This window comes from Macrotis lagotis, chromosome X (genome assembly GCF_037893015.1).
Source record: "Macrotis lagotis isolate mMagLag1 chromosome X, bilby.v1.9.chrom.fasta, whole genome shotgun sequence".
NCBI classification, from domain to species: Eukaryota; Metazoa; Chordata; class Mammalia; order Peramelemorphia; family Peramelidae; genus Macrotis; species Macrotis lagotis.
Genome location: NC_133666.1, coordinates 203318563 through 203341921, shown reverse-complemented (window position 1 = coordinate 203341921; position 23359 = coordinate 203318563). Strand labels below are relative to the sequence as shown.

The 23359-nt window shown below is 33.8% G+C and overlaps 1 protein-coding gene across 5 annotated transcripts in view; it reads right to left on the bottom strand.

Annotated features, from left to right (window-relative positions):
- FER (FER tyrosine kinase) overlaps nucleotides 1-23359 on the bottom strand; it is a 325332-nt gene that overhangs the window by 127292 nt on the left and 174681 nt on the right. For all 5 annotated transcript variants that reach the window (XM_074201068.1, XM_074201064.1, XM_074201066.1 and 2 more), the window contains 2 exons: nucleotides 21277-21371; nucleotides 13253-13376 (listed from right to left, as the gene is read on the bottom strand). In XM_074201068.1, the coding sequence (XP_074057169.1) occupies nucleotides 13253-13376; nucleotides 21277-21371 (219 nt within the window). The remainder of the gene's footprint in view (nucleotides 1-13252; nucleotides 13377-21276; nucleotides 21372-23359) is intronic.

Below are 23359 nucleotides of genomic sequence, written 5' to 3'. Positions count from 1 at the left end.
ATGCATGTGAAAAAAATGCTTGCTAAAACGCTTATGTAATTGGTTACGTAAATGTAGAGTATAAAAGTATGTATCCTGTGATCAATAAACGAACCAGCTTATGCATCATATTGATGTCGGCCTGGGTTCCCTCCTCCGGACTCGACACCCTTCCTTTCCTTTTGTTAATTCCCCTTTTTTCTCCACTTCCACTCCCTTTCTCCATCCCCCCCCCCCTTCCCCTTTTAATACTTGAAAGGTTAGAAATGTTTTATAAGTTAACTGAGTATGTGTAGGTTGACTTAAAGCCAAGTCTGATGAGAAGAAGATTCAGGTGTTTCTCATCTCTTCCCTTCTTCCCCTCTATTACCATAGGTATTTTGTACCTTTTAGTGTAATGAGATGTACCCCATTCAATCCCCTCCCCCCTCCTGTCTCTTCCCTGTCCCCCTTTTTAAGGAGGGAGTGTTTTTAAGATCATTCTGAGTATCTGTCACTTCTAGCTAAGTACATTCTATCTAACAGAGTTAAAATTCTTGAGAGTTATTAGAATCTTTCTCCCAAGTGGGGTTAAAGCCAGTTACATCCCATTAGATAGCAGTCTCATGGATAGATCATGAATGTCCATTATTTCTGGCTAGGTATAATCTCTCTGTTAAGAGTTACAATTCTCAAGATCTATGAGAATCTTTTCCCCCATGCTAGGATATAGCCAGTTTCAACTTATTGGATAGCAGTTTTTTTTTCTTTTACCACCCCACCCATTTTTTCTTTTTTTACCTTTTCATGTGTCTCTTGAACCTCCTGTTTGATGTCCAAATTTTCTATTTAGCTCTGGTCTTTTCATCCAGAATTTTTGGAATTCTTCCATTTCATTAAATGTCCATCTTTTTTCCCTGGAAGAGAAGGCTTAGTTTTTCGAGATAGTGGATTCTTGGGTGCATTCCAAGCTCCCTTGCTCTTTGAAATATCTCATTCCAGGCCCTTGGATCCCTTAATGTTGATGCAGCCAGGTCCTTCATGATCCTTGCTGTGGCTCCTTGATATTTAAATTGTTTCTTTCTGGCTGCTTGCAGGATTTTCTCTTTTATCTGATAGTTCTGGAATTTGGCCAAAACATTCCTTGGTGTTTTCATTTTAGGATCTTTTTCTGGAGGGGATCGATGTATTCTTTCAACAACTACTTTGCCCTCATGATATCAGGGCAGTTTTCCATCACTAGATCCTGTAATATTAAGTCCAGGCTGTTTTTTTTTTTCTCTTCAATGTTTTCATGAAGTCCAATAATTCTCAGGTTGCCCCTCCTTGATCTATTCTTGAGGTCAGTGGTTTTGCTGATGAAATATTTCACATTTTCTTCTATTTTTTTCCATCTTTTGATTTTGTTTAAGGGGCTCTTGCTGTCTCATGGAGTCATTAAATTCTGCAGACTCCATTCTTTTTTTTTAGGGAGGAGTTTTCTTCATTAACCTTTTGCAACTCCTTTTCCAATTGGTCAATTCTACTTTTGAAAGTTTTCCATTTGACCAATTGAGGTTTTGAGAGAAATATTTTCTTTTTCCATTTGCCCAACTGAGGATCTGAGAGAATTATTCTCATTTTGTATTTGTCCAATTGTACTTTCTAAGGATTTGTTTTCTTGTTGCAAGGTATTAATTGTCTCCCAAATTTTCCAGTTGATTTTCAAACTCCTTCCTTATTGAAGGAAGTCTTTCTGTGCTGAAGACTAGATTGCATTCTCCTCAGAGCTTCTAGGTCTCTCTGAGTTAGGATCTTTTCCTTCCAAGAATTTTTTTTTTTATGGCTTCACCTTTCCACTCAACCTTCTTCATTTTGCTAAGACCTTGAGTTGGGGAGGGGCTGGTTCACAGGGGCTTGGGATCAATAGAGGCTTTACTCACTGAATGCAATTCCTCTTGCTGGCCAGTAGGAGGTGCTGGTTGCTTTCTCTGGAGTGTCTGTGACCTTGATTGAAGCCTTCTCCCTTTGCCTGAAGGGAGGAGTTGGAGCTATTGAATTCTTTTGCCTTCATTTAATGGTGGGCTTTACCCTGGCATGAGGTCATTCCTCTTGGTATTGTTAGCTGGGCTGGTTCTTCTGCTCACACACCTGTGCCTGAGGCAGAAGTAGTCTGCAATTGTTTGTTCTGGGAAGAGGTCTCAGCCATAATGGAAGCTTGGACTCAGAGTTCCTCAGACCAGAGGAGCCCAGGGATGGTGTCCGCAGCTCTCCTGCACTGGAACTCTCCCCCCAGCCCTGTCAGCAAGCTCCAGGGGGACAGCACCAACACCAGTGCCTCTGCTCCCTAGCTGACTCAAGCGCCTGCCATCTAGGCCCATCATTGATCCAGCAGGTCTGGCTCTCTGGCCCTCAGACTCCAGGTTCCAATTTAGCTACTAATCTGGCTGATCCAGGGCTGATGTGCCCTCTGAGCCCAGACTCACCTGCCCTAATTTGTCCAATGCTGCTGCAGGAGACAAATCCTGAGGTAGATTTTCTTTCTCCTGGCTTTTCTTTCTGGGTTTTGTGGGTCGGACTTCTCTTAAGAGGTTTGTTTCATATAATAGATGGGGAAAAATCAGGAGACTTTAGAACTGTGCCTGTCTTCTCTCCATCATCTTGGCCAGAAGTCTCTTAATCCTATATTTCTGATCAAAAAAAATCATTTTTCATTCTCTAATTGAGGTTTGTGAGTCTGAATATTCACCTCTGACCTTTTCAAGGCCTTTCCTATAACTTAAAGACTGGCTGTCTGTGTGAAACAGATTTGTCCACCTCTAATTGCAACTGCAAGTTTGGCTTTCACAAGTATGTAAACAATCAGAGAAAAGACCATCCTGAAAAAAAGTAGGAGCCTGGTCTGGTTATCTTTTAAGAGACTTAAGTAAATTCTTAAACTTTTTGAAAAGGAAGAAATACCAAAGTTTTGTATGATAACATTAGATATCAAGTCAAAATAGAAGACAGTAGACCTGATTACTTGGATCCTTTTCAGTTTTGATATAGGACAGACCTGATGGATGGGTTAGGGAATCATAAAGTAATGGATGACATTTTTACGTACTAAAGTGTAATCTGATTAGTTGACTGCCAAAATTTTATGACTCAGTGAGATTTCTATAAACTTCCCTCATGAATCATTGACTGGTACCTTTAATGATGTCTTTCACCTATAGGTTTCTAGGTAAGATCCTAGAGAATAAAATTTTACGGATAAACCTAACTTTCTGGTAAATTTTTCTTTTTAGCCTAAGAAAATTAAGGTTAACACCATCAACTAGAGAATGACTAAAAAAAGCTATGGTATATGAATGTTATGAAATACCAATGTTCTGTAAGAAATCATGAGCAGCCTTACTTCAGAAAAGCACGGAAAGACTTCCAGGAACTGATGCTGAGTAAAGTGAGCAGAAACAGGAGAACAATACGAGATGATTAACAAGGTGAGATGATCAACTATGATCAATGCAATTCCTCTCAGATCAAAGACAATCCTGAGAAATCTCTTATGGAAAATGCCATTCAAATCTAGAGGGGAAAAAAAAAACCCTATAGATTCTGAATGCAGAAGAAAGCATACTATGGTCACTTTTTTTTTTTAGGTTTTTGCAAGGCAAATGGGGTTAAGTGGCTTGCCTAAGGCCACACAGATAGGTAATTATTAAGTGTTTGAGACCGGATTTGAACCCAGTTACTCCTGACTCCAGGGCCGGTGCTTTATCCACTGTACCGCCTAGCCACCCCCATGTTCACTTTTTAGAAACTTCTTTTGGTTTTTTTTTTGTTCTTTTTTATGTTTTTCCCCCCTTGGTTCTACTTCTTCTTTCACAGCTTGACTAATATAGAAAAATATTAAACATGATTTTACATTTACAACCTATATCAGATTGCTGCCATGGGGAGGGAGGTGGGAAGGGAGGGTGGTAGAGAAATGTAGATATCAAAAGCTGCAAGAGAATGAATTTGTTTGAAAGTTATGTTTGCTTATAACTAGAAAATAAATAAGGAAAAAACAACTAATATGAAGAAAAAATAGTGAATATCAGCTTTAAAAAGAGGCTGGAAGGAATGGGGCACATTGATAGAGCTGTGAAAGGACTAAAACAAGGTAAATAAATTCAGGAAGGAGAAAGGCAACAAAATTCATCCTAAATATAATGTTAGTACAACACTGACATAATTAAAATACATACCCTTCCTTTCTGTTAATCTATAATCAAATTTTTCTCAAATAATTTGTAAAGGGGGTTGAATGGATGCTTATTGAGCTGTATCTTTTGTAGTCTTGTGACAAATAGCAATTAATTTTCAAAAAATAAAATAGAATGATATAGTATGGTTCTATATTATCATTTTCAATTACTCATTTATGGTGTTAGAGATGGGAAGTGTTATATTGTATGAAATCTGTCTCTAAATATGTTGTGTCAAAACAAAATTTATTAGATAAATATAATAATATCTAAAATAAGGAATATTTTGAGAACAAAATTCATGCTATAATTTTTTTAATTTTGTGAAGTATCTTGAATTTAAGAGTATGTCCTTTCAGTTGGAATTTTTAAATATTTCTAGGCTAATAATTTTAGATATTTTTTAAATTCTGAAATTACAAAATTTTAAATTTTCTTTACTGGAAGCTTTTTTTTTTCTAGTTCAGGAATTGATCATCTATTTTTCCCATTGGAATTCCTTCTTCTGAACAACCTAGGCATTCCATGAAATTGCAAATACATTATAATTGTCAATGTGTTTTATCCATAGTCACTGACTATCAATCACTCATGCTTGGAATTATTACTGATTTCACTGTTGCTTAATTGCATCTGGCACTGAGTTTATTGCTACTGCCTTTCTTATTGTTTGCTAATTGCTGGTGTAACTTTACACTTATCATTATTACAAGAAACTATACATTGTTTTCATTGGCACTATTGCTTTGCTGAGTAAACCACTAATTGCATTTAAATCTAGACCAATAATTGCATTTAAACTAGAATGTGAACAAAGTGGAGATAAAAAATTTCAAGGAGGGGTGTATATTTTTACACACAGAAACATACAGAGGCCTTTCAATTCTAGAAAAAGACTGAATAAAGACATGATTGCTTTTAAGGATAACAGATGTTTTGGGGACAACTGGAAAGATGTCAGAGAAACCACCATAAGTTCTTTGGATGGATAAAAACATGAAATGAGAAGGTATCCTGCCTGACTTAAAAGCAGTTGCCTCAGGTTGTTTTTAAGAGAGGACTCTTGAAGAAAATGACAAAGCATTAAAGGAGACATACCAGATGACATGAACTGGGGATTGGTTTAGGGTAGACAGAAGGGTGGCAGTTCATCTTCTGAAATGACAGACCCAGGGCTGTAGCCCTGTGGATCATAAACCAGATCCATTAGAAAGGAGAGTTTTTGCCTGGTTTGCTGGCCTGAAGCAGGATGTCAATGAGACCATTTCTTTCTTTCCCTATGAAAATTTGACAGGTGCCTCACAGAGACAATCTTCCTAAAGCTTTTTAAACTTGAACATTATACCTCTAAGTGCTACATGGGGGAAGTGAAATTTCAGACCTTAATATGTTATTAGGAATGTTGAAATACTTAGTTTCTTTATAATTTTAAAGTAGATACCAGTTTTTGGAGTGGAAGTTGAGGTTCCTGATGTTGTTTATAGTGGACCTACTCCTCCAGGCTTACAATTAATTTCTATTATCTAGTAAAATGTACTCTATACAGAAAATGAGAATACTTAAAGGTCACGTAAAATTGAGCAAGAGATCAGCATCTCAGTGAGAAAAGATTGTGAAAAAAGCAATTTTTAGTTTATTATAGTTACTCATATTCTTAGAACCCAGGCATAGACCCTAAAAGGAAAGGCCAGGGGCAAGGAGACTCAGGCAAAAGTGCAGAGGGATTTACGAAATTGAGCAGGAAAGTTCTGCTTGTATCTGCACACCTAATTGAGTTGGCAACTCAAGGACTGGAGCACCACCTAGAGGATTACCCAGATGTGTTACCCCCAAAATGGTTATTTCACCAAACCTGCCAAAGAAAAGCAAGGATTCCTGAAAGTAAGAAAACTCCCTAATAAAAATGGTCATTTCAAATATCTTCATAAATCATTTGAAGGGAATGGATTAAAAGTCTGAAATAAATGCTGCATTGGCCTAATAAATAGGTTGTAAGAATGTTAGGATATTGCTAGGGTAGTTAATAAATATTTTAGGAAGATCATTTTGGTGGTGGTTAGATTTTTTTTTTGTCCTTCATTCTTGAAGAGGATCAATGACATCAGGTGAGTGATGCCTTGACTTGCAAGTGAATTTGATTTAAGTGAGGCAGAACTGTGTGAAGTCATCAGTCTTAACTCTCTCCTCCAGAGTCACCTGGAGTCCAGTAGCAAGATGTAGGTGAAGATGACTGGTGATCATTCAGGATGCAATGGGAGACCTTGGCCTTTTAAAACAAAGGTCCTTCCCAAGTCTCATGTTGTCTGCTTGAAGGATAGATTAGAGACCTGAAAGGAGGGGTAACAATCTTTAAACAACAGGCTGTTGTTGCTTGGTTGGCCTGCTTCATGTCTCTTGCCCAATCCAATTCATCCTCCACACTCACCAAAATGAGTTTCCTAAAGTGTGACTATATTAATTCCTCTACCTCACCACCTCATAGGCATTTTCATTAGCTGTCCTCCATGCATAGAATGCTATCTCCTCCATTAGATTGTGAGCTCCTGAGCCCCTGGCACAGGCACTTCAATAAATTAGTAGTTACTTAATAATTCTTACTGACTAACAATAATAAATATATTTGTATTATCAGTTGATAATAATAGTAATATTAAGAAAATTAAATATAATTATATTCTATAAAATAATAAAATCCAACTTCATAGAGTTAATCATCTCTACCCATAACAAAGATGTCATTGTTTAATTACCTTCTTAGAAAAAAATTGAAAAAAAATCACGCTTTTTGAAAAATAGACCTGTAATTTCATTGTTATAGAGAACTAAAAATAAGTAATAGACCTGTAATTTCATTGTTATAGAGAACTAAAAAAAGGTAAACTCCCCCAATTCTGATGTTATCTATTCTTCAAAGGATAGATTTTTTTTTGTTTTGGGGGTTTTTTTTTTGTTTTTTGTGGGGCAATTGAGTTGTGACTTGTCCAAGATCACACAACTAGTAAGTATCAAGTATCTGGCGCTGGATTTGAACTCAGGTTCTTCTGACTCCAGGTTTGATGCTCTATATACCTTACCAACTAGCTGCTCCCAAAGTATAGTCTTGGAGTTGTTTTTCTAGGAGTTCCTCCACAAAGGAGAAAAACTGACCAAAATAAAAATTCGTCAGTATTAATAATTATATAGCAATAAACAAATAATATCAGGTTTAGAAATATTCGATACATTTTCTATTGTTTGTGGTCAGTAATTCAAGTTCATGGCATTAAAGAATTTATTAATCCTTGACTTTTCTGAGATATGCAAGAACATAGTATTAAAAAAGTTTTTGGGAACAATCATAAATATTACAAAGAGTTCATTAGTTAAAAAAATATTAAAGACAACTGTCAGTCAAATGAAGAAACCTATTTAATGGTAAACAACTCACTCAATTAAAAAACCTAACTTGATTTGTCAACACATAAACAGCTTTTGTTATCTGAACCCAAAGAATCTAAAATGAGTCATGTTATATAAGCAAAAACAAAAGAAAATAACTTTATGCTTTAAGCACAAAGAAAAAAATTTCACTAAAAATTGTAATGGAGAAAGTTCAAATTCTATTCACAATTGATTAAATCTAGAAGTTAAATGGGAAATACAATGAACTGCTATCCAAAGATAGATCATTTCTTCATTCAATTATTCATTCATACTTTACAGTTATGTTTTTTATTTTAAATGAAACACATTCATTCTTACAGTTGATCACAGAAAGAAAATACACTTAACATTTCAAAATGTAACTCTTTGGATATGGGAGGAGGGAGCCATTAGAGTTCATTAAACTATAAACTGGCTTGTACTTTATACCTTTTCCTATGATATATATATATATATATATATATATATATATATATATATATATATATATATACACACAAACATAATATGCTAGTTTCTTAGAACTTTTTGATTTTGAGTGTCATTTTTTTCTGGTGAATGTAAACAAATTGATATTGCTTGTTAGAGAATATATAAACTTAAATTTATACTTAGCTTATTAATAACTGAGGCCTTTTTCCCTGTTTTTTTTTTCTTGGTATAGAAAGTTTATATTCCCATCCTTTTATAGTGAGAGTTAGTATTTGCATGTAGAATCTCAAGGGGAAATTTATTTTTTAAAAATATAATTATTTTGTTTTCCAAGTATACACAAAAGTAGTTTCTACCCATCATTTTTTACAAGGTTTTGAATTTTTCAATTTTCCCCCATTCCCTTCCCTCCCCCCTCCTCCCAACAGAAGGCAATCTGATAGTCTTTACATTGTTTCCATGATATGCATAGATGAATATTGAATGTGTTGAGAGAAAAAAATGTATATTTAAGGAAGAAAGAAAATATTAGAATAACAAAATTATGTAATAATTAGGACATTTTAAAATTGAGATTAATCACTACTTATTAGAGAAATGCAAATTAAAGCATCTCTGAGATACCACCTCACACCTCTCAGACTGACCAACATGACCAGAAAGGACAATGATCAATATTGGAAGGGATATGGGAAATCTGGGACACTAATGCATTGTTGTTGGAGCTGTGAACTCATCCAACCTTTCTGGAGAGCAATTTGGAATTGGGCAATAAAAATGTGCATACACTGAGATCTAGCAATACCACTACTAAAGAGATCATGAAAAAGGGTAAAAACATCACTTGTACAAAAATATTCATAGCAGTTCTATTTGTGGTAACAAAGAATTGGAAATTGAGTGAATGTCTGTCAGTTGGGGAATGGCTGAAGAAACTGTGGTATATGTATGTCATGGAACACTACTGTTCTATTAGAAACTAGGAGGGATGGGAATTTAGAGAAGCCTGGAGGGATTTTCATGAGCTGATGCTGAGTGAGAAGAGCAAAACCAGAAGCACACTGTACACACTAACAGTAACATGGGGGTGATGATCAATCTAACAGACTGCCTTCTGTGGGGGGTTGGGGGAGGGAAGCAAGATTTTGGGGAAAATTGTAAAATTCAAAAATAAATAAATTTTGAAAAAATTGAGATTAATAATCTATAGTCTTCGTTCTAACTCCACAGATCTTTCTCTGAATATCATCCTCCAGAATTGTCCCTGATTATTACACTGATGGAATGAACAAATATTCTTCTGATTCTGCTCATTTCACTCAGCAAGTTTTTCCAGGCTTCTCTGAATCCCATCCCTCATGATTTCTAATGGAACAATAGTTCCATCACACACCCACACACACACACACCCACCCACCCACACACACACACACACACACTAATTGTTTAGCTATTCCCCATATGATGGACATCCCTTCAATTTCCAATTCTTTGCCACTACAAACAGAGCTGCTATGAATATTTTTGTCCATGTGGGGTTTTTGCCCTTTTTCATGATCTCTTCAGGATACAGACCCAGTAGTGGTATTGCTGGATTAGAGAATATGCATATTTTCATCGCCTGTTGGACATAATTCCAAATTGCACTCCAGAAAGGTTGGATAAGTTCTTAGCTCCATCAAAAATACATTAGTATTCCAGACTTCCCACATCTCTTTCAACAGTGAATTAGTGTAAGGGGAAATTTCATAAGCACATGCAAAAAGAATCTTTCATTCTCATTTTGGAGAAAATCCTAAGGCATCCTCCTGGCAATAAAGATTCATGTTCATATTCACTTTTTACTAACTTTTAAATAAACACATATAATTTCAATGTTTCTTGTTCTATATTTTATCCCCAAAACCAATCAAAGAGATCCCTCCCAATTATTGTTAACAAATACCTGTTTACCATTCATATATAGATCTGCACAGAAATGTGTATTGATGAGATTGTTGTGAAAACATAGAATTTTTAAAAATATAAAATAAAGAAGAGAAGACCTAGGACAGAGTCCTGGATACATTAACATGTAAGTGGAACACAAATGAAGATCCCTCAAAGGAATCTGAGAAAGACCAATCACATAATGGTGTTATGAAAACCCAGGGAAAATTGAGAATTCTTAAAGGGGTGATCAGTGCTATCAAATATTGCAGATCTCAAGGAAGATTAGAACTAAGAAAAGACCATTTAATTTAGAAATCAAGAGATCATTGAGAACTCTGGAGAGGATAGTTTCAGGTGTCTGAGGAAGACAGAAGTCAGACTGAAGGGTTGAGGAATGATTTTGTCTGCTTTAAGGAAGGTCTAAGCTCTGATAAGTTATCTTATCACTGTGGTAACTACTTTCAATGACTATTAGAAGGAACAACAAATGACATCTATTATATTTCATATTCAAACAAGTATCCCCTGTGCATTATTCTCAATTGGTTTTGCTTAAAGCACTTCATTGAAGATCTCCTAAAGAGTAGGAATGCATTATATCTCCCCACCACTTCCAGTTCCCTCAAGGCAAACCATTTCACTTACAGATGTTAGAAAGTTTTTCACTATTCAAACTTCTATCTTCCTCTATGCCACTTCTGTTCCTTGTTCCTGGTTCAACTTAAGGTCAAGTAGAACAAGGCTAAATGTATCTTTCCACATGATACTCCTTCAAGTAACTTGAAGATACTTTCCTGTCCTCTTTAAGTATTTTCTTCTCCAAGCTAAACATCCTCAGCTCCTTCTTACCTACTCTCATACAGCATCATCTTAAGGTCCTTCACTATTGGAGAAGTCTTCCTCTTTGTCTATCTAATTCTACAAATAGGAGTGAATACTACACCAGAACAAACTACAGTGAAACTATTATCTTTGTAGTACTAAACATTATGCTCTTATTAATGTGGTTTTCCCAGTTAATATATCATACTGCTGATTCATTTTGAATTTACTGGCAGATTCATTTGATCTGATGTTTTCAAACAATCTGACACCTGGTCATGCTTCATCCATGTTATTCTTGTGAAAATTAATTTTTAAATCTATGTAGGATTTTGTTCTAATTATAATTCACCCATTACATTCCAACATGCTAGACCTGTGAGACTTTTTTTTAATCCTAATTCTTATCATCCAGTGTTGTTGTGCCATCAACAAATTTGATACACCTAACATCAAAGTCTTTATACAGGACAATTTTGTTGTTGTTAATAGCCTGTTTGAATGGTTCACTTGGAATTTAGTTGCATACCATATCTTTTGATTACTATTTGATATTGATTTAGATTTTTGCTCTAACAAATTACTGGTCAAATTATACACACATGACAGATTTGAAACTGACTCTCAAATCAATGAGAAAGTCATTTACTGTCAGTTGGAATTTAATTAATTTTCTTTTTGTACACATTATTTAGTAATTGTCCTGTTCCTTTAAACTCTCTTCTTGTACAAAGTAACCATGACATATATTAGCATGAATGTTTTCTGTTGTTTATAATTCTCTAGTCTTTTAATTTCTTAAATGAGCCAAATTTTGCAGTCTATTTTTTCATTGAACTTTGTATCTACATTTATGTACTTAAGTTACCAAATGTTAAACTATATGTTGATTTAAGTTGATGAATCCTTTTGAGTAGTTCAAGAAATTTTTACACCTGTTCATCATTGGTAATAGTGATCTGGCATATGAGGAGGCCATTATATTTATGAGGCATAAGGAAAGAATGTTAATAGAGAAATCTTCTAATTGTTTCATAAAATAGCTTTGCTAGAACCGTGGCTTCTGTAAAAATACTTCATTTAGCTATATGATAATCACTGAGTCATGATAATTCCCTCCAACTATGGAGAAATTTCAGTTGATAAGCAATATTTGTTGTTCCTAGATTCACTCCTACTTCCTTATTGCCAAAATCTAGAATAAAATCATCACTAAAATTTGAAAATTGAGAATTAGTTTATATATGGTTTCTAATCTCTCCAAAAGTTTGAGGTATTTGTACCCCTCTGAATAGATTATGACCTAAAAATAACCTTAAAAGCCTGCAAGTCTTTTTCTATCTAAGTGGTAAAATGGAAAAAGCATTTCTTTTGTAATCAAAAAACATTCTAGCATGCAAACAATGAAGTTCCAATTAAGCAAGTCAGATAACTAATCTGAATCTAGGTTTTCTCATTTGTAATATAAAGGGATTGGATTAGATAATCTCTGAAGTACTTTCCAGGCCTAAATCCTAAAATTTCATGTAACAATCATTCAATTATCCAACTTCTCAGCCCAACCTACTATTCCACCACCCTCTGCCCACCACTTTAGGAAAAGTAATTTATGTTTTTGTATAAATTGAACTATTGGAATAAATTCATTGAAACAAACTTAGAACCTATACTATGGGTGTAGTTTATGACACTGATCAGTTTATTAGTAACTAAATCTCTTGGTTAGACCCATCTGACATTGAATCCTACTCAAAAGAGAATGACATTGTACCAGGTACAATACATATTAAATTGGATTTTTTATTTCATTTCATAGAGCTGTCCTTACTTACAATGTCACAAATTTTTTTTTAAATAGAACTTGAATTTTGTTGAAATTTTATATAAAGAACTTATCTAAAAATATAAATCTGGATTAGATTATCTACTTCTAAATTGCCTTCTAGACAGATTCTGACTTAATTTAACTGCAAGTGTTTTATATCATTACCTACAACATAGAGGACTGTGACTAGACCATAAGATAAAGTTTCTCTAATTCCCTTAAAAATAAGAATTCCATTGTTTTTAATCTTAAACTAATTGAATTCACAGATAAACACTGAATTTGTAATCTTATTGTAACATGAATTCTTAACAATTTCTTTGGAAATTAGGAATAACAAGACAATAAAATATCAATTTGGTAGCAACAAATACTTTTATATGACTATGTTGGTAGCTTTCAAAGTCACTAAATTATTTGCAATTATATTAAAAAAATTATCAGTAAGTAATTCCTTCTCAAACTGACCATTTAACTTAATAAAATCACATGAGATTAAAAATGAGCAAAGATCACAACCTTTAAATCTAAATCTAATCTTTTGAAACAATTCAGATGTCATCTTAAGGATGGGTTAATATAATAAGTTTTTATTTCTATAGCTATTCAGAGGGAATACACCTTGAAAAAAGACTGTTTTCCTTACCTGTGTATACAGTTTTTACTCTCAAGGTACGCCATACCAGAAGCAGCATCTAAAGAAAATTTCACTAACTGTTTCGTTTTTAGTTCATCTTTCTTCTTTCTCAAAAAGGAGAGGAAATCACCTCCTAAAGAAATTGACAGTGAGACATGTCAGTGAGATACTATATCCATCCAGCTATGATTTTCAATCCATTTGCTTGAGTTCATTACTTAAAGTATTACATATAATTAGAAAACATTCTTCTTACACTGTCCTAAATGCAACTTTAAATGTTTCATATTCAAAATTGCATGAAGCACAGAAACAAGCAAATGTTTCTCTCAGCTGTTCATACTCATTTCAAGTTGCCTGACAAAAAATTTCTATTAATAAATTGATGTTTTCAAACATTAATATCATTAAGTATATTGCAAAGTCAATTAAAAAATACAAGTGATATTTTAAGGTACTATCAAACTTAAATAGAAATGGGGGCCATTTATCTGTATGTAAGGATACCTGCTGGCTGCACACTGACTTAGAAAACCAAAAATTAAAATTATCTACTTTAAACTGCATTTTTATTTATTTTGTCAAATAATTCTCAATTACATTTTAATATGGTTCTATGTCACTTGGGAGTAGGTCACTTGACACCTCTATTTTAGGGTATTAAGTTCTATGATTGGTTAAAACAAAAAATCAGCTGCCTTCCAATTCATCATATCACATGAGGAAATTGAATTACAGAGGTTTCTTGTCTAAAGACACATAAGGTGATTAAGAGCAGAGTTGCCTTCTGATCCCAAATTCTAATCTCTTTTTACTGTACCAGGTTCCGTGACTATACCCATACTAACTAAAACAGCTTTTCCCATCAGAACTTTTAATGCTGCACCTTGGAGATCAGTTTCTGAAAGGTGAGTTTTTCCTCTTCTTCCTCACCCCCAAGTCATTACTTTGTGATCAATTCCACACCATGTCATGGCAAACCCTTATAGGTCTTTTCATCCCTCAAAGGCAGTCTTGCTTGTGTTTATACTCTTGACACTTAGCACAGTGTTAAGTATTTCATTTTGGAATTTGAGGATGGCAGTTCAAGAGTTGGAACCAAGAGGGATGCAGCTCTCTCTGGTTCTCTGTCTGTCTCTCTGTCTGTCTCTGTCTGTCTGTCTGTCTGTCTCTCTCTCTCTCTGTCACTGGAAAGATAGAACCAGCAAGAGAGGCTTCTGACCTCTAGTCAGAAGCAATAAAACATAATACCAAGGACAAATGGAGGAACTAAGAGAGTCAAAAGGAAGCTATGCTGATTAGTTTATGGAACAACACAGCACCTCTCATAGTAGGAGATATAAAGCAGCTTCACAGAGTATGATGCTTGGGTCTGAGTATTTGCTAGCATATGACCCCTGGAAAAGGGCAGACATGTAGGATGGGGCAGAGAACCACACATATGGGAATACAGGGAGAAAGATATACAGTACTAGAAACGGTGAATTAATCCACTTACCTACATGTAAAGAACATGAGTTTTTCATACCTATACTTCAATACCACAGTAATCTATACTTTTCAAAATTATACTGGGTGTATATGTTTTTACTTCACTCATTTACTCCTCCACTACCTTGCCCAAACTTAACACCTGTGTGCCTCTGTCTTGACTGGGAACTGCTTTGCCTAAACGAATATTTCAGGAAATCCTAGAAACTATGCTTTACTTCATTCCCTTTGGACATATTCAAAGTTTTGCCAAATATCTCCTTTTCCTTTCAGTTCTAGAACCAGGAGCAAATCAATTCTGACACTGTTTCAGGGGCATGGTGAAACCCATTCCTTTGTAACCCTATTCAACATCTAAGTAATTTTCAGGTCCAAATTCTACTTATCTGGCTACTACCTGTCAAATATTCTTCTATTAGAATGTAAGCTCCTTGATGGCAGAAACTGTTTTCCTTTTTCTATGTGTATTCTTAGAGCTTGGCACATAAGGGTACTGCCCTTAAAACCCAGAAATAAGGGGGGAATTTTTTTAATTTTAAAAAACAATAGCTCATTTTCCCCCACTCCAATTATATGTTTAAAAAATTCTTAATATTTTTTTAAAATCTGGGGCAATGTTTTAAACCAACTGTCTTGTTAAATCTCCTTAATATTTTTTTTTCCTAAAAGGTAACTGAAACAACTGGTTGATTGTTAGTGGGATGCATATAGGTGGGAGTTTGTGAGCTTCAGTATTAGACACATAGTATATGTGTGAGTATAGTATTAGACACATAGTTTTTGGGTTATTGTTACAAAACTTGACACATAATTTTTTTCATCCTCTCTTCTCTTATTGATCACATACATCCCCATATCCAATAAAACCTTCCCTTCTCCAAACCTCAAACCCTGCAAACCAGGCAAACCCTGCAAATTAGTCTCCAAGGGATTGCCCTAAAACTCAGTGCTACCTGCTTCCAGGTCCCTCTTCACTACCAGATCCTACTACATAAGCTGGTCATCTGCTCCTGCTCTGATAACATTCAGGAGAGTCACCCCATGGAGACCCCAAGAACTATATATTACTTGAAGTTAGACGGTGGGGAAAGAGTACTGAACTGCCTGAAATTTTGGGCTTTGAGAATGCCATTGTCACTCCTGCTGAGCAGGAAAGATGTTTCTCAATAGCTTCAGATGATGACAATATTTGCATCATGAGCAGATGGGGTTAAGGACATGCAGATGTTCCACATATGGATGGAGGCATTGGCTGAATAAAAGGCAAACACCAGGTCCTCAGTTGTGAACACTATAATTCCTCCACAAAGGGGGGAATGGGTTCACATGCTCAGAGTCACCATCAGGAGGTGAATCTTTTTTTAAACAATCATCAGTCAGCAGACAATCAGGCTACACTTGGAAGGACTGGAGGAACCAGTCCAGGACAAAGTCTTAGGTATGTGTCCAGCAAAGTCACTGCCTCCAGGGATCTATGCAGGAAACCCATCTTCCTGGGCTTTCTCAGACAATATTTCTGATAGGGTCTCCTTGAGCCATGAAAATGAGACATAATTAATGGTTCCATAGTAAGGGATCATAGCCAGTTCTAGTTGAGGTACCTCCCACTCACTTTCATTCTCATTATTCTTTGCTCCAGGCCTGTGTGCACCCCAGTATTACAGACCTCCTAAGTTGTCTTAGGTTGGAAAAATGTTTCACTTTGATCTCTCACTGGCTCTGTCACTCCAAAAATTGATTTGAGGCATTACTTTAAAATTGCTTAGAAGGGAAGGTTGGGAGAATTCAGTTGAAATTTAGAAGCTACTATCTTGGCTCTTGTCAATTCCTGATGTAAGAACTTCATAAAAAAAAGATATGAAATCAACTTTAAAAAAAAGCTAAAATTAAATGGGAAGGTTGTTCAGAGGTATTTGGAGAAGCAAAGAAAGGAGCTGGCAGAATTGGTTTTTACTGTATGCACAAAGGCAGCATTGAAATTTGCGGGGACATTTAGCCTTTTCATATTTCAGTGTTAAAGGTAAGTAGCAGCAAAAAGATCATCATGAAAACAAATGTTGCTACTCACTAACATTTAGAAGATGACATGGTAGAGAAATTTACAAAGTACATGTTAAGACCCTCCAAATTAAAATGGCTCATACACGAATATATGGTGATTCAATGCAAAAGAGAGAATAGGTAAACATGGCCAAAAACACATGAAAAAGTATAAGGAAGGACCTTGGGCAAGTTACTTAACCCCACTGCCCTGCAAAAAAAACCAAAACATTGAATTACTAGGAGAGATGAACAGTTTTAAAAAATAGCTTAAAAATTTTAATGGAATGAAAATGCTAAAAGAAAAAAAATAGAAAAGAAATGAGAACTATGAAAGAAAAAATTAACAAGGTTCAAAATCTTGCCCAAGCTACAAACTCTCTGCAAATCAAAATGACCAACTAAAAAACCAATGTTTCCATGAGGTAACATTTCAAAGTCACGAGGCATAAAAAAAGAAAGAAAAAATGAAAGAAAAATCTTAAAGCATTTTATAGCAAAAATAAAAAAGTAGAAAAGTTGAAAAGTAGATCAAGGGAAAAAAAGTTTCATAATCATTGAACTATATAAAGGACATAACTTTAAAAAAAAAGCCTAGACATCATATTTTATGAAAATGTAAAAGAAAACTGACCAAATCTCTTCGAACCAGTGGACAAAATGGAAATGTGAAAAATCTATCAGACACCTATTACAAGAAACCCCAAAACAAAAGCTCCCAGGAACATCAAAGTCAAACCTCAACCTCAAAGAAAAAAATACATTAAGCAGCTCATATAAAAAAAAAAACAATCACAACTAGGATCCATATTTTAGCAATTGCCACTACAATCAAATGAAGAATATTGACTATAATATTTCAGAAGGTAAAGGATATGGGCACATAGCCAAGAAAAATTTATACAAAAAAGATCCTTCTTCACAAGATTTCATTAAATGCAACAGGGGAAAAAATGGACATTAAATCAAACATAGGATTTCCAAGAACTCTTGATGAAGAAACCAAAATTATGTTGAAACTTTGAAGTTCAAACACAAAAATAAAGAGGAAACACAAAAAGCTAGACATGAATGAAGATAAACTTAAGGGAGTTGCGTTCCCTTTGAATCCTATCATCATTAAGATTCATAGATACAGTTCAATTATACAACGCCTGAGAATGATTCTAGTAAATCTTGGTGATCTTAAAACAAGAATGGAAAGAGAAAGGAAAGAAAAGGAAGGTTAGAAGAAATTATTTCATACAAGCAGAATATACAAGGAGAGGGATAGAAGGAAATGGCTGATCCATGACCATTTCTCATCTGAACTAGTCAAAAGAAGGAAGAAAATACATGCTTCTACTTCACATATTCTTTGTACCCCCTTCTCTCTTCACCCCCACCAAGACACACAGAGTTTGGTGAAGAAATACATTTCATTCAACAGGGAAAAGAGAGAATGGAGGAGGAGGGAATTAGAGGTAGGGCAAATTAAGGAAGTTTAGTCCTAAGCAAAGCAAATTCTGAGGATGTAAAAAATATTTATAAAGTTATAAAAGTTTTAAAAATTGTTTTATTTATTTAAAGCAATGGGGTTAAGTGATTTAAACAAAGTCACACAGCTAGGCAATTATTAAGTGTCTGAGGCTGCATTTGAATTCAGATCCTCCTGACTTCAGGGCCTGTGCTCTATCCACTATGCTACCTAGCTGTTTTGAGGGGATAAAGGATAGAAATGTGGAGGGTCTCAAACTGGAGAATACTTTTCTGAGACTTGCAATGTCCTCAAAACACAAACACACACACACACACACACACACACACACACACACAGACACACACTCACACCTCATAAAGACTTGTATAGACAGGAAAATTATATGGTAAATAATTTTTTGGTAGAGAGCAAGGAAAAGTACATAACTGCTATGAATTAGCTACCATAAATAACAATCAAAGTTGTGTGGTCCCATGGGGGAACAGTTACAAACAAAAACACTAGATCTGGAGTCAAAGGGCCTAGTTTTGAGTTCTGGCTTTGTTACTTCTATCTGTGAATCATAGCCCTAGTTTTTCTTCTCTAAAATGAGAGGGTTGTGAACTAGAGGATCTCTTAGACCTATCGGGTACTAAATATGTGATCAAATAATTATGAAAGAAAATAATAATAAATACCAACAAAAATTTTTTTTTAGAAAAGACTGACTGTTTACATGGCAAGAAAGAGGAATAACCAATAGACAGCTTATGTGCTCCACTAATATTCTTGTGAAGTGAAGAGAAAACAAGACAGGTCATTGACATATTGGATAAATTTCCTGTGGTGAGCTTAGGGGAAGTCAGGGACAAGAATCACAGTGCATAGGCAGGCTTGAAAGAGCTATGATATGCATTACTAAAAATAATACATTAATGAGATAATTGCATTTCAGTATTTGAATATATAGTCTTTAGGATATATTTGTGTCAGATATATTATATCTGACTATATTGCTATTGCAAATATATCTTAACTTATATATTACCCAGGCTCTTCTTTATTTCTATATTCAAATTTCCTTAGCCTGAAACAAAACTAATTCATCTAATTCATCTTCAGAGGGTGTGTCATCTCCAACTCATTCCTAGTCTAATTTGAGCTATTTATTTTACACAATAAAATTATTCACACAATTATTTATGTAATAATTATGTAATAACTATGTTCAATCTCCTGCCTCTCCCAAAGACCAGAATACAAAGTCTTATTTCTTTATCATTCAGGGTATTTTGCCATTTTGTTCCACAAGCCACAACTATTTTTACCTTACAATGTACCTCTTGTCCTTTGAATCACGAAGCATATTACATTCTATTGTAAAAGCCCTAAACTATTTACTTTCCCTTGTAAAAAAAAAAACAAAAAAAACTTACTCTTATGGTCTTAATTTTTTATTCAACCATCACAACATATGGGACAAGAAGCTACTTTTCTATATATCTTAAGAAGGGTAGCAAAATCTACTTAATCCAGGAAGCCTCTGATAATTCATATAAATTTATTATCACTATTGCAAGACATCTATCTGAATTTATTTCTTGTGTATGTATATACATCATATAAATGTATATACATAGTGTGTATAAATATATGTATATGTGTAAATATATGGCATATATGTATTTATATCATAGATATTTCATATATACAAATTAACTATATATGTAGTATATATTTTGTATGAATATATAATTCGTACTTTTTCATCTATACTATTTTATTTATATTGTATTCCATTCAATTCATTTATTGAGGTTTATTGATTTCAGTTCTTAAATTTCTCCCAACTAGATTACAAAATCATCTAAGGGCATGAATCATATGTAATTTAAAGTATAAAAATGTTTATTGTAACTAGCATAGTGCAATATTACTTTAAAATGATAGTGATGATATAGTAAGCCTAGGATTAAAAAATATACAGTAATAATAAAGGACATATCAAGAAGCTCCATTAAAATGAAAATTAAAGTAAAAGTATAAAGAATACATACAACAATCTCAGACAATATAAGGGAATTCTATAGGACAGTAATTGTTACACAATATAAATGTAATACTATATTTTCCTACCTTTTATTTCTGACTTAATATCATATGGAGATATAAAGTTTACAGATATACACATATATCCATCAATATAGATACATATACATACATTTAAAAGAAATATTCATTTATTGGCTTATATTCTTTTCAAATAGCTTCTTGAGGGTAGAGACTGAATTCTGCTTCTTTTTGTAATCCTCAGAGCTTAGGACAGTGCCTGGTATATAATGTAATAAATGTTTACAGACTGACATAATCCTATTTCTATAATCTTAACACCACCACCAGACATAATGGTGCCTCCTTAAAAATATTAATTACAAAAAATATATTCCTATTATAGAAAGAGCTATATTGAAATTTAAGTGCATATTATAAACTGTTTTAAGCTGTCTATATCTGCAAAAACAGCTAGCCCAAAAAACGGAGTGGCAAGGGTTGTGATCAATACAATTTTTTTTTAGCCATTATTTTTTTTTTTTAGAGAATTTGAATGGTAGAAATATAATAATGGAAATGAGGGCATTAAGATATGGAATTCTAATTACACCCCGAAAATTAAATTTAACTAGCAATAAAATTAGCATGAATATTTCTCTATATGTTCTTTGATTATAAGAACATAATCAATTAAGCCAATTCCCAATGAAGTCAGTCAATTCAATGTGAAACCACACATTATTAACATGTATATTACTGAAGTAAACTTAACAGTTAATATTTCCTTTTACTTTTTAAGTATACTTTGCAAGGTAATAAGGCTGTTTTGAGCAAAAGTATTAAATCTCACTATATCACACAAGTATAATCAAGGTCCTTGATCATTTAACAAGGAAAATTCATTAAGACAATTTACCATAGGGTTAACAAAAAGATATTAAACTATGAGCAGAAACATGTCTCAAAAAGCAGGAAATGGAAAAAAAATTACCTGGAATAAGCTCCATGATGATGTAAATGGGTTGTCTTTGTGTGCAAACTCCTATAAGCTTGACAATATTAGGATGGTCATATTGTTTCAGTATTCTGGAAGGGAGAAGTTAAATTAGAATTTATAATTTAAATTAAAACACATATACAAAGTTAATTATATACTCTATAAGCAAGGTATTTGTAAAAGCAAAAAGAGCAGTTGTCTAAAGGTCAGATAACCTGAATTTGAAACACTATTCTTCCATTTCATAGGTGTAGGACCTTGAACAAATCCATTAACCTTGTTGGGCTTCAATGTCATCAAACATAAAATGAAGGAATAGGTTAGAAGACTGTGAAGGTCCCTCATACCTTTATATTTATGATCCTTTGAAAACTAAAACTGATAAACTAAAATTAAAATCCAGGTTTCTCCCAACTCTAAGTTTAGGCCTTTATCCACTATATTTGGCACCATGATTCATTCTCAACATCTATCCAATTATTACCAAGATGATATATGGTTGATTGTTTCATTAAATAGAATTAGTAGGATTGGGCTTAAAAATCTTACAGAACACATGCTTTCACAAAATCTGATTTTGGAAGAGATAATTATATACAAATGAAACTGAAAAACTGTACATTCATCTTGGGTTACAAGATAAATATAAATTTAAAATGAAATACTGTTTTTAATATTTTGTATATAAAATGTATAAAATAAAAACTGCATTGCATAGTGGCTAGAGTTAGCTACAAAGTCAGAAAGTCCTGGGATCAACTCTAACCTCTAACCCATCCTACCTGTGTGACTCTGGATAAACTCTCTTAGTAAAGAAATTCTATTTAATCTGTCAGCATGAATATACTCTCAAAACATATAAAATGTTTGGGTGTATTAAAGGCTAAAAAGTTTATTAAATTATCTATACTATAATAATGCACTTCAAATTTTATAGTAAAAAAATAAGTAATGCCTCAATCAATTAACAAAAAAGCATTTATTAAGCACTTACTATACTCTAAGTACTCTGCCAACACTAGGGATACAAAGAAAGGTAAAAAAAAAAGTTCCTGCCACAAAGTTTATAGTCTAACAGAGGAAAAAAAAGATGTAAATAAACTAGATGGATATAAAATAAATATAAAATAGATGGGATGTAATCTCAAAAGAGAAGGTACTGTAGAGACCAGGAAAGGCCTCCTCTAGAAGTGACTTTTGAGAGGAATCTTGAAGGAAGTCACTAAAATGTGAAGATAAGGATGAAGAGCATTCCAGCCATAGAGAAGGTAAAGGTAGGAAGACGGAGCATCATTTTAAAGAATAGAAGGTAGTTCAGTATACTCATAGAGTATGTGAAGGGGAAGACATTGGAAGAATACTAGGAAAGAAGGAAGAGGCCACATTATGAAGATCTTTAAATGACAAACAGTATAAATATTTAAGTATGATAGCAATTATAAATGTATACACAACTAAGGAGCATGCACATTTGAAATGTAAAGAAAATGTCTACACTTCTGTACTTAAAGAAGCATCTTTAAAAGTTTGGTAGGGCTATTAGAAAAAAATTTCTCACATATACTTATAAAAACTCCAATAGAATCCATTTTGGGAAACTTAAGGCTTTATTAAAAAAAATCTTTCTCAGAAAAATCTTTCAAGAAAACAAAGAAGTCTCAAATTCTCTACTATGCTGTAAATGAATGACTGAATAAGTGGAAAATGATATACTTATCATTCCCAAGTTTCCCAAGAAGATAACAATTTAAAATAAGAGATATGTTATTGCTATTAAAAAATTAAAGTGAAAAATATAATAAAAAAATAATAATGATGATGATAATGATAAAGATAGCTAATAACATTTTGACTTTGCAAAGCATGCTACAAATATTATTTCATTTTATCCTCACAATTATCCTGGAAGTAGCTGTTAATATTAGACATATTTTACAATTGAGGAAACTGAAGCATATAGGTTAAGTGATTCGCTCAAGGACACAAATAAATATTTAAGGGAGAATTTGAATTCAAGTCTGTCCTGATTCCAGGTCCACCATGCCATCTAGCTTCCATGAAAAAGAAAGAATCAAAG